Genomic DNA, 12,749 nt, shown 5'->3' on the forward strand with positions numbered 1-12,749 from the left:
CCTTTCCTAATTTACGTTGTGATTTATTTGCAAAACTGATTAATTTTTCAATGTATTCCATCAGTGTGCAGCTGGAATTCCAACAAACACCATTCAATTTCCGTTGCATTTTGTTGGGTTCTAATAAATGTTGTAAATATAAAATGTATCTAAATTTCATAGTCCTGCAAGTTGCCATTATACAGGATTGCGGAAGATGGTTGCACATACTAGTGAGGAAAGTAACTTAATTTTTTGAGAGTGAGTGGTGGCATTGCTCAAAACTGGGGGCTGGGAAGCTACAGAGTAATATGGACTACATGGCAAATATTTGACATTTTAACATTGATTTTCATCATATGGGAGTGAGAGATGTACCTATGCTTTGTCACATGAATGGCTGACATTTAATAATGCTAGTGCATTTAGCCTCCACCTTATAGAAGGCTTTGTATAACTCAGTTCAGTTGCAGAATAACTTTTGCATTTGCTCATTTCACCAGTATGCTGGTGAACTTAGCTGCACGGATAATTAGTGGTGAATCAGGAGATCCAAAAAGGACCACTTGAAACAGCGTGTAGAATAAATTGGTACAGATTAAGACAGTTCAGAAATGCACTCACGTCCTGATTTCTTTACTGAAACAAGATTTCCACTTGAAATAAGGCAGCATTCATGCAGTCTTCATTTGAATGCATTCACTAAATAGAAGATATTATATATGGCACAGCATATGCAACTGTCCAGTATCTTAGAGAGTGTCTGGAAGACAGAAGCACTGCGGAAGAATTGTTTCTTGTGGTATAAAGAGGTGGATACTGACAGCTGTTAAGGTAGAATTGGGGAATGGTAGTGGTATTCTAGCTTTCAGGAAAAGGTCATATAAGAAAGAGAACGGTGGAATAATTTTTAAATTAAGCATTAAAGTTCATTGCCTGCAAAAGTTGCTCTTGGGTGCTAGTGATGCTCATGCAAGGGTGAACTGCACAACCATTACACAGTGTCAGAAAAATCTCTTTCTCTTCCATCTTTGCCATATAAGATTAACTGTTGTTGTTTCATCACCAATCCCTACCTTGCCTGCAAATTTTCTGTGGTTTTTTTCATGTTTATCATTCTTCTAAAGAATCTCAAAGATTGAGGTTTCCATTCACCATTTCTGAAAGCAAAAAATCTTGATACATAGTTATTTTCTTGGAGAGAAAGTATCTAAACATCTTTTGTCAACCCGAGACGTTAGAATCTGAAACCTCAGCTCCAAGTCTCGTTGTTTGAAAGAAACACACAACACAAAATAGGTATCAGATGACAAATAAGACAGTTATTCTGGATGCTTAAAAGATTTTTATCTTTAATTCTTTCTATTTTAATGCAGTGAATGTTGCAAAATAAGAGAGATGGAAAACAGTGTGATGCTAGTGTCACAAGAATCAAAGTATATGATATATATGAGTGCTCTCTCATCATCTGCATCCCACAAGTTTGTATCTGAAGACTGAAAATAATTTGCACCGGATAATCACTAGAAAATTTTCATTTAATTTTACTGCTGTGATCTGGATCTGCTATAAATTGAAGCCGTTCAAAGCTATCAGGATACATACTTGACGAAAAATCAATTACATGCTCTGGCCCCGGAATTTGGAACACGAGCGAAATCTGAGGAATTTAAAAATAATTGTAGTACATCTTGTATTCTAAAACATCAGCGCTTGTCTCCTTCTTCTCATTTAACAGAGCACAGAACAGATCAGTGCGTTGTGCCGAAACTTCCAAGAAGTCCAGGCGGGCAGTATGGAAGGACAGAAGGACAACCAGGATGCACCCCCACGGCCACTGGCTCGCCACCTTTCTGATGCAGATAGACTGAGGAAAGTCATCCAAGAACTTATGGACACTGAGAAATCTTACGTCAAGGTAAAAAAAAAAAATAAATCTGGCTGGTCACAGCCTTCTTTTTGAGGCTGACTCTGATTTGTGGATGGCCTTAACATATTTTGTGCTTACCTTTATATAACCAGCCCTCTACTAGGGCCACAACCTACTGAGTCTGCTTATCTAATTGTTCCTGATGTTTTCAGTGGGCTTGCTCCTGTAACAGAGGCTGTAGGATTTGATCTAGTAGCTTTAGTTGATTTGTATTTATATTGGAGCACGGCAATTTGTGGGGAGTGGATACCTGCAGTATTTGAACATGGGGGTTTTCCAGGGGATGTTTTCATAGTTTTCAAAATGAAAATAAATCTGGTAGAAGAACAGAAGAGATTCTGCTTCAAATTAGAAAAAAAATTTAATTGTCGAAAATAGTGCATAACTATTTTTGAATCAGCAAAGCTAAAAAGCACAACTGCAGTTGGTCGTAGCATCACACTATGTTGTTTCTCCTTTGACTGATTAGTCCATAATTTGTTAGATACATGTCTCTCCTTTTTATAAACCCCAAATTCATGTGGCTGGATGCCAAAAGAAACATGAAAGCATTGGTCTCATTGACCTGCAAGGAAGAATCATCTCCTTTACTTGATCCCAGAACACATACTTACAGATACGAGTACTTGCTGCAATAACGTATATGGGAAAGCAGAGAAAGTGCTTTCAGTCTGTTGTTGTTAGTACATCCACCAATATGCTAATACAGCCATACGCTGTAAAGCCTGAGGAAGCTTTACAGAACATGGACCCCCATGTATGTCTGGTTGATATAGAGGAATCACGTGACCATGGCGGTCACTGATGTGCGAAGTTTTGCACCAGGCAAAATCCTGGCAGGTTGCACACACTCGTTACGGCGTCCTCAGGGAGATGCTCATTACTACTTCTCCGTAAGAATTTCTGCCGTTCCTTTTCTCAGGGTTAGAGAGCCCTGCAGTGGGCCCCAGCCCTGCCGTCATGCTTTGGTGTGGGACAGTAAGTCTTCAAAAGTGGCACCAATTCTTTGAAGAAGTGACTGCCAAAGCCCTTGATCACATCCCCGCCAACAACAAAACTGAACGCTTTAATACCTAATAGGATTTTAAAAACGTGTCTTTCTGAATATTACTGCTGATGTTTAAATGAGTGGCTATTTAAATGGTTTATCTAGCATGCATGATTAAAATATTTGATGCTGCTTATATGCCTGGACTCTTTAGAAAGCCATTATCTGTAACATTTTCTCCTCACGCTATACTAAAATATAATTTTTTATAATCAAGCTGTAAAGCCTTATGGATGAAACAAAAATATTACACTGAAATCAATTTGCGTCTAAGTTAGCAATCACTTTAGTGCTAACAATATCCAGGTGATTTTGTTACAGAAGAGGAATTTTACCTCTAGTTCATTCTCCAAAATTACCCCTATCTCACAAGTTGTTGTATAAAGAATCATTTCAAACTGTTACATAAAAAGTGAATGAATTGTCTTTCTTGCAGGACTTGAGCTGCCTCTTCGAGCTATACTTGGAGCCCCTTCAAAATGAAACCTTCCTTACCCAGGACGAGGTGAGGGAATAACCGAAAGATGTGCTTTTCATTCTTTTATGGGTTAAGACCTTGGTGCTCAGGTTTTTCATTGCGGAGAGCACGACAGAAAAAGCAAACAATGAAGATAATAGGAATTACACCAGTCAGTGCCTTTCTGTCTGCTTCATGCGTCACTTCTTTTTTTAAAGAGTAATTGTTCTTCTGACTTAACTGCTAAGAAACCTTTGCTTTTTTGTAAGGATTTTTTTATAAAACCCATTTGAAAAGTATTAATGAAGACGTTATCGGCCTTTGCAACCTCTTTGTGTGTCGCATCTCCGTAGTGGACTCTTTTTGCAAGACCACAGTTAGATGCACAGAGTTCTGTACCTCATAGCCTGATGTTTTTCACAGATGGAGTCCTTGTTCGGCAGTCTGCCAGAAATGCTGGATTTCCAGAAAGTGTTTTTGGAGACCCTTGAAGATGGAATATCTTCTTCCTCAGATTTTAATACACTGGAAACACCATCCCAATTCCGGGTAAATATTTGGTCATTTAATACCTTGCAGCATGCCTGGAAATGTTTGTGGAAATCTGGCTTTAAGAACTCATATTTAAGTTTCATATGGTTGCTTTTATGCTTGAAGCTTTACTTTGGATTACAACACCTATTCAGCAGTGAAAGGTTAAGTGCCATTTTTCATGGTGTTAATATCCTCTTTCCCATGGCGGAGGATGCAACACGGAAGATGCGGAGTAGGCTTTGAGCACGCGTATGATGCAGAACTCCTTTGCAGAAAGGTTATTGTCACTGTGCTGAATTCTGCCCTGCCTTGTGCTCCTCCCTGCTGTGCCCAGTTCACCCGCTACAGACTGGGAGCTTTTCCTGTTAAATGCCACATGAGTTGCTCCAAGAACAGGACCTACACTGTGTAGATGGCTGGAGGCTGTGTCACAGCGGCAGCACCCAGTACCTGCCCCAGCTGGAGGAAATGGGTTCCCTGGCGATGGAGTCACTGTCACAGGACGGGGCGAGACTGCTGGCAGGTCTCCTGGGCACTCGCTGCCTTTTGTGGAGCAAACATTGATTAAAAAGAGGGGAGAGGGCTGCTCGCCTCCTCCTCCCCCTCCTCCTCCCTCACTACTCTTTCTTATCTTTGCTTTGGGAAGCATTTTTCTAAAAACATCTCCCTCGTGATTCAGTCCCTCCCACATCTTCCCAACCGCCCCTTCATCCAAGAACATCAGAGGTGCCCTGTAATTACCACCTGCCTGAAAGAAGGAAAACAGTTGGAAAGCAATCCTCTGTGTTTGTTTTACACCGTCCCTTCTGGCTTTGGCACTTTTATGCCTTGCTTCCTATTGCTCATGTTTTTTGCCAGCACAACATACCCTGTTACACATCTCTTGATTTTTATTCCTGAGCTGCCTGAAAGGTACAGGAAGACAGAATGGCTGCAGTGGTGTTACCTGCTCAGGGAGAACGGCGGAAATTGCAGGCTTTGCCTAAATAGGCTGAACTCTACACCCAGAGAAATACAGGAACATCACAGAGCTACTACTACCAGTATATTCAATATATATAAAATACAGGATATGTATAGAAAGATAGCAGATAATCACACTGTTGAGCCTCTGTGTTATGTGCCTGAACATTTATTTAGTATTCTAGTAACTAATTAATATTTTGATTGTGTTGATTTCAGAAATTGCTGTTTTCCCTTGGAGGCTCCTTTCTGTATTATGCTGACCACTTTAAACTGTACAGTGGCTTCTGTGCAAACCACATCAAAGTTCAGAAAGTGCTCGAGAGAGGTAATTTATTGTCTTCATTATTGTAATTCATTTGCATGAATTTAAACTGCAGTGAACTACTGTAACTAATCTCGTCAACTTGCAGAGAATATAGGTACAAAGCAAGGACTAACTGGGTATCTTTCAACAGGAACAGGTAAGACGTGAGGTTCTCTGAAGGGATAAGATTCCTCTTGTAACATCCAGGCAGTAGCCTGAATAGCTACAGAAACTTCTTCCACAAGTTTGTGCCGTCTGCAGATCATGCTTATGCTCCAAAAAGCAGCAACAGATGGTAGAATAAGTTAGGAATCACTTCCTCTGCCATTCACTGCAGTGCAGTGAAAAAATTACATTGAGGAATAATCTCACCTTGATACAATTGCTCTCGTAGCCCTTATGTATGATATTTAATGCAGGAAACTATTATGAAATGAACATTGTAAACTCCTTTGTAAACCATCTGTTGAAAAGGGTGAGGCTTTTGGTGCTGGTTACAAGTTGCAATTCTCTGCTTTCAAATTATTGTAGCTTCTATGACTTCAATGTTCAACTGACCAACTCTTTTATTTACATCTAGCCAAAACAGACAGTGCCTTTAAGGCCTTTCTGGATGCTCGAAATCCCACAAAGCAACACTCTTCTACGCTGGAGTCGTATCTCATAAAGCCTGTTCAGAGAGTGCTGAAATACCCTCTGCTTTTAAAAGAGCTGGTGTCTCTGACAGACAATGAGAGTGAGGAGCACTATCATTTGACAGGTAACTTCTTCCTTTCTTCTACAGGAACGACTGTGAGTTAAGTTTTATTTCCAGCCCTTTCTGAAGTGCAAGTAGCCATTCTGGTAAAGAGCACAGAACTTGTCAAAACCTAGAAAGAATTCCCTCCGTCTCCTTAAAAATAATAAGTAGCTTTTTTGTGCTTTTAGCAAAAAAATCCTACTTGGTATGTCCAAGTCCCTTTGAGAAGTAGATACACCCAGGATTTGCCGTGGCAAATAGACTGGGGTCTTTCCCCTCTATTCTTGCACAGGAGCATGCCAAGTCATAGTGTCACTTCCCCCACCACCACCTTGGGAAACATTGACCAAAGCTCCATCTTGTGGTTATCATTCAGTTCTTGAAATGTGCCAAAGTTTAAGAGCGCCACAGAAGGAAATTTTTGTTATTTGAGGTTCGGCTGTGACTCTTGCTTGCGTAGAAGAGATCTGTGTCAAAGCTTTGCAGTCTTCCCATGTAGAAAGACTTGTCTGTTTAACATATATTAGAGCTGATTGCTTTCCCAGGCTCAGATGCTTGCGACTTCACCCTGGCGAGTTCCAGCTCAGGTCTGTCAGGCAGATGAAAGTCTAGAGATTTATTTTGTGGAATGATCGTCATGTTAACAACATAGAGTCAGGCAAACCACATTGCCAGCAAAAAGTCATGAGGCTGTTCCTGACTTCAGAGGGAGCTTCTGATACTGTTCCCCTGCCCTTGCAATCAAGCTGTGGGTGACTTACTTGCAGGTCAGGATGGATGCCAAACTTCTAAAAGGCTTCACCGCTAAGAGCTGGCAGGACTGGAGAAACTAAGCGCCCTTCTCCAACTCCTTTCTGAATTAGCACAAAAGTCTAAAGAAATCTAGTGTCATTCTTGCTTAGAAAACAAAATGTAAACAAAACCTGGCCACCAGCATTTAATTTCATGGATACAGTCCATGAGGAACTTGTACAACCTGGCACTGTAGTTCTTTGTCGATTCTGTGGTGAGCCACGTGCAATTTGTTTCTATTAAAGCTCATCAGATGACTTATCCTAGTATGGGTGTAGATTTCTTTAGAGATCCTAGTGGCCCTATATATACAAGATGCAAAACCTAACCATGTTTGCTATCATGTAATATTGAATATTTATACATCCGGGGGCTTATCACTGGAATGCTTACTGCAGCCTTTTCAGGCACTTAAGATACCAGACGAGCATTTTTCACTCACTCTGATTGGGAAGCTTACCTTCTACTGTTGCTATGAGAAAGCACTGATATAAAGCTAGAATTCTGTTCATCAAACCTTGGGAACACTGTGTCATTTTGCCCGCCTCAAGTGGAATTCAATTAAAAATGTGTTTAGAAGATACAATTGAATTACATAGCTGTCTATGAAATTTTTAAACCTTATAGAAGCGCTGAAGGCAATGGAAAAAGTAGCAAGTCACATCAATGAGATGCAGAAGATATATGAAGATTACGGCACTGTATTTGACCAACTGGTTGCAGATCAAAGTGGAACAGAGAAGGAGGTAAGAGAAGGAACAACATGTTTTATGCACTCCTAAAGCATTATCCTGCTTGTTATCTCTTCCTGAGGTAATTTTGAGAACTTATTTGTGCTGGGCTTCCTCCATTCTCCTTTAATGCTTTTACTTCTGTTTCGTATCTGCCTGTCAAGCTTCTTTTTGTCAGTAGGTTACAGTAAAATGTTCAGATCGCTGCCGGAGCCGCCTTCTGGGCTGACAGGAATTGCAAGCAGGAGTAGACAGAATTCTCAGTAGGAAAAATCCTCCCCTTCTCAAATGTTTCAGAGATTATCCATGCCCCAAGGCATTCAGATTTTATGCTACAGAGTTCTTAAGGTCTTAAGATATTTTTTCACCCGTATAAATGAAAATGGCAATTTGAGGGATTTCACATTAACGTTTTTTATTCTCATTTTCTACACTTCCAGCGCTAAGGCATCCACGGGTATTTGGCAGAGCAAAACTCGTGAGTTAAACAGGCTGTGTGCACGCACGTCCCAGAACTGGGGCAACAAGGTCTCAACTTAGCTATTTACATCAAACGATTGCTAAGCAGATCAAATCCATAAAGGTGAAGATGAGATATGAGAAATGCCAGCTTGGTTGTTTTATTTCCTCCTAGTAAAAGCCAAATCACCCCCGCTGGCTACCTGGTTTCCCATCATTTATGGGGAAACAAAACTTGACAGCCTGGGAGATTCTTCACAGTGTTACGTTGTGTCCCACGGGAGAAAGCAGCCTCAGAGTACAAGATGCCCATTAATTCTGCCATCGGCAGTGTCGTTAATACTAATTACTCCATAGAAATTAAAGATACTTACAGCTAATAAATCAGCCAGTTCACAACTGGCTACATGTAAGTGACAGATCATCAGATCAACTTAATATTCTTTTAAGTTATTAATAGTAAGAACTTCTATCCAGCTTCCATAACTTAGGGGCTACTACTTTTTGTTGTTGTTACCTATTTTAAAAAGGGGATTACTCACACTTTTCCTGCTGTAGTGCAGATCTCTCAGCCTTTCCCTCTGTACATACAGTAAATACAGAAAACGTAGATCCTTAAAGTTATTGATGTGTACTCATGTTTTACTCACATATGTGGATCGCAGCACTGCTGTATATATTTATTTATATTATCTACTGTTATAATTTAATATAGGTGACGGAGCTTTCAATGGGAGAACTTCTGATGCACTCTACAGTTTCCTGGCTGAATCCTTTCCCATCACTGGGCAAAGCAAGAAAAGACCTTGAACTTACAGTGTTTGGTAAGTGTCCTCTTTAATGACTCTCTGCTCTTTCAAATGTAAAGATTAACACATTAAATCTTCTCACAAGATGAAAGCCACCATCTCCTTTCCCTGTATGCATCTAGGGTAGACTTAGATCTGAAAAAATACATAGTTATATTTTGTAATATGAGAAGTGAAAAGTTTCCATTCGTTTGTTTGCTGTTTGCCCTGTGAGCCAACCTCAGCTGCTGTCCTGCCTATATGTAAACCGTTGAAATTGGTGATTTCCAAGAGACAATATTCTCTTTCGAACAACCTGCTAAACCATGCTTTCAAAGGAGGCTGGTAGGAAAATGGTGATTTACTCTACTCTTGGGAATTTAAGCTAACCTCTGCTTTACAGCTACTGCATCGAAATCCCCATCCAGGTTATTTTAACCTGAGAAAATGAATGTGGAAATGAGAGCATACAACCAAGAGTTTTATTTATAGTATATATGCAATTAATAATTTAATATTACCTAAGTAAGTAAATCTTCCAGTGAAACATCTTAGGTACTCATCTGTTTCTTTAAAAAAATATTTCTTTAAAATGTCATTGGATAAACACCTACAGAACAACTCAGGCTGATGAGAGATGAGTTTCTCTTTCTCAGGGCTGTCGTGCAATCCTTCTCAGGGAAGCATGACAGGTTAGGGGAGGGGATGCTTCTAACAAAAGAAGAAATAGGAACTACCTCCCAGGTTCCTTGGATGAGCTCCACAGTGATCCACATGTGCCAGACACTTACCAGCAGGACACGTATGAATGAATATTACAGTGAAATCTTATAATAATTTTATAATATTATTATAATAAAATAAGCTGCTCGTCCGCCACTTGGGAACCTGAGTTCTATTCTCACTGCAAACCCTATGTGGGCAGCTTAGAAAATGCACCTCATATGTGGAACTGAGGGAAACCCAAGCTCTGGGGCAAATAATGTGCTCACTGTGGCCACATCCTGGCTGTGTGTAGGGATGAGACTCAACTGCACACCCCTGCCCCTCTCTCCCCTTCCACTGGAAGGAAACATCCATGCATGAACAGGGATAGACCTGTACTGTCCTTGAGTTCGATCTGGGATCCAGGACTGCTCTGCAGAGCCATCCCTTGGTTCAGCTGCAGCTTCAATGCCCCCGTGTTTCTGCTCCTCCTTACGGATGAGAGAGACCATGTCCCTGCCTCCCTGGAGCCTGAAAGATTAGATATCGTTAGTGAGCCGCTCCAGTTGGATGTTGTGGCAGCCAGGGAATTCCTGAAAATGGAGAAGTAGGAATTGAGACGTTTGAGTTTCCAACTAAACAAATGCTGAACTGCAGAAAGAACAGACTTAGTGTCCTTTTTCACAGCCCTCCCTTGCTATAGGCCCTTCACGCCACTTGAAAACATCCACTGATTACAAAAAGAAAATTGGAACCTTTATATCTAACCTACATCTGCTGCATGTCTATGTGAAGACTGCTTCACATACCAGGAGACAGGCTGCTGGTAGTTTCAGAATAAAGGTGCAGAATGGCTTCATCCTGAATGTTCAGAACAGAATCTGAGGAAAAAATACTGCCATTGCGTGAACAAGTGTAGGACGAAAAACCCCAGTTGTCATCTTAATACAGGGCAGGTGCTTTTGAATCAGTTTGCTTAGCTCATCCTTCACATTCCTGTGACTACAGTCATCAGCTTCTCCAAGACATTTTCATTGAATATTACACCTGTAATTAACAGTTTTCCTTTTTTGTCGTTCCTTTTTAGTTTTTAAGAGGGCTGTAATACTGGTGTATAAGGAGAACTACAAACTGAAAAAGAAAATGGTAAGTCTGGTATCAGTGGAGGTGGTGGGCGTTTATGTGCAGGATCCTACTGCGGTGTGAGATGGACTATAGGGGTGTTGAAGGGCGAGTGGCTGCGCTGAAACGCCACCTTCCCTTGCTAGGCTGGAATTTGCTATCACAGCTAAAAGAAGTGCTCAGTATCTGTGTAGCAATAAGTATTTTTTGTTATTTAGGAAGCAGCAGCATCTTCTCCGTATGAGCCCCAAGGTAGTTCTGTCAGGTGGGGTATGAAACATTGCCATGTAGGAATCATTAATTTTTCCACATGGCATTTATGATGGCCTACCTTAACATAGTGTGTAGGTTAAAGACCTCTGTTTATAGACCCTTGAGCACCCTGGAAGGAAACAGGCAATAGGACAAGAAGAAATGGCCTCAAGTTGTGCGGGGGGAGGTTTCAATTGGACATTAGGAAAAATTTCTTCACCAAAAGGGTTGTCAAGCATTGGAACGGGCTGCCCAGGGAAGCGGTGGAGTCCCCATCCCCTGGAGATATTTAAAAGATGGGGAGACATGGTGCTTAGGGACATGGTTTACTGGTGGACTTGGCAGTGTTAGATTAACAGTTGGACTTGATGATCTTAAAGATTTTTCCAATCTAAACAATTCTATGTATCTATATCCAAGAAAGGAAAAGGGGCATTATACACATAACCTCCTCTGTCCCCATTTACAAACCTGGAATGCTGAAGTCAAGTAGCAAGTTGTATCTCCTGAGTATCAGTGGTGAAGTACTGCATCACGCTTATAGTAATGGATGGGGGGCTCTAGAAGTAGCAGCAGCAGGTACGTGATTAATGTATTCTGCTAATCAACAGCCTGCAGGTTCCTTCATGGGAAACTTGTTCCATAGTAGTACTTATGTGCAAGGTATTCTTTTTATCCATCAAAAAGAAGTGCTTTTAAAAGCTGAAGCAATTACAAATTCCAAAGGTTGTGTCTAACACCTTTTCAACTCCATTTACAAGCGCATATTAGGGTACTGGAGGAAAAAGTCTAATGAATTCAGTTTTTCTTCAGAGGCAGGTCTTTTAAGAGTAACACAAAATCCCCCACTTTTTTTACTTTTACTTCTTAGAAATATCCTTGTTGTTTTTCTTTTTGCAGCCTACTAATGTTCGTGCTGCCCATAATTATGGTGACTTGGATCCATTTAAATTTCGTTGGCTGATTCCTTTATCTGCTCTTCAAGTTCGACTGGGGAACACAGCAGGTAATTCCCTTGCACTGAATACTTTAGGATATGTTTTTTGGGGATTCTGTAATGCTGCTTCTTCTGTATGTCTTTCTGGAGCCTCTGGAAACAGGCAGGTGTGGAGAAAAACAGTATCTGCTGTTGTCTTTACACTCAGGGGTTACAGGCTTAATACATTAACAGACTTTATTCATTTGGTACGTTGGCTTCTTCCCTGAGTTCAATAAGATGCAACATGACATGAAGGAATGACAGAATGAAAATCCCCAATGAAAAGACACCATGAACAGGAAGGTGAATTTAGCATGGTTGACGTCCTGGTGATGCCCTAATGCCGTGTACGTGCTTACCCTTGCCTTTTTTCAGACGTGGGAAAGTTGACTGTGTAATTTTTGGTAGTAGAGCACTGTTTTTGTTTTCCCTTTGAGTTGATCTTTATGATCGTATCCAGTTCTATAAAGACTCTAAAGTGTCAGTAGCTGTTTAGAGCCAATGCTTTGCAGAGCTGGGAGAAGGACTTCGAATGCTTGGAGGCAGTGAGAGACAGGGAGAATGGGGGAAAGCAGCTCTCCAAGAGAGAAGAAGGTGGGGGAAAAGCAGCTCTCCAAGAGAGAAGAAGGTCAAGTTACCAAAGGCAGCACTAGGCTGCTGCAACAGGAGAGTTCAGGGGACTTTCCTTTGGCTTCCATCTCGGGTGAGATCTGCTGTGGATCCAACCATGGCTATGTTAACACTGTCTGCAGAAGAAGTCTTTCTAATGCCGAGGGTTTTGTGAAATAGATAACAAAAATAACGTTTCCCTCCATGCACAGGAACAGAGAACAGCTGCATCTGGGAACTGATTCACACCAAGTCAGAACTAGAAGGCAGGCCAGAAACAATTTTTCAGTTGTGCAGCAGGTAAGCTTTACGTGAAGGTTGTATTTGGCAAATTACATTAATGGAATTAAAAAAA

General features: G+C 40.9%; 1 protein-coding gene across 6 annotated transcripts in view; it reads left to right on the forward strand.

Moving 5' to 3' along the window:
- TIAM2 (TIAM Rac1 associated GEF 2) overlaps positions 1-12,749 on the forward strand; it is a 158,668-nt gene that overhangs the window by 143,342 nt on the left and 2,577 nt on the right. For all 6 annotated transcript variants that reach the window (XM_035899856.1, XM_035899861.1, XM_035899859.1 and 3 more), the window contains 10 exons: positions 1,718-1,897; positions 3,394-3,462; positions 3,838-3,963; positions 5,131-5,239; positions 5,799-5,978; positions 7,377-7,495; positions 8,655-8,763; positions 10,520-10,578; positions 11,707-11,812; positions 12,607-12,694. In XM_035899856.1, the coding sequence (XP_035755749.1) occupies positions 1,718-1,897; positions 3,394-3,462; positions 3,838-3,963; positions 5,131-5,239; positions 5,799-5,978; positions 7,377-7,495; positions 8,655-8,763; positions 10,520-10,578; positions 11,707-11,812; positions 12,607-12,694 (1,145 nt within the window). The remainder of the gene's footprint in view (positions 1-1,717; positions 1,898-3,393; positions 3,463-3,837; positions 3,964-5,130; positions 5,240-5,798; positions 5,979-7,376; positions 7,496-8,654; positions 8,764-10,519; positions 10,579-11,706; positions 11,813-12,606; positions 12,695-12,749) is intronic.

The sequence above is a fragment of the Egretta garzetta genome, unplaced genomic scaffold (genome assembly GCF_000687185.1).
Source record: "Egretta garzetta isolate BGI_Z169 unplaced genomic scaffold, ASM68718v1 scaffold397, whole genome shotgun sequence".
Taxonomy (NCBI): Eukaryota; Metazoa; Chordata; class Aves; order Pelecaniformes; family Ardeidae; genus Egretta; species Egretta garzetta.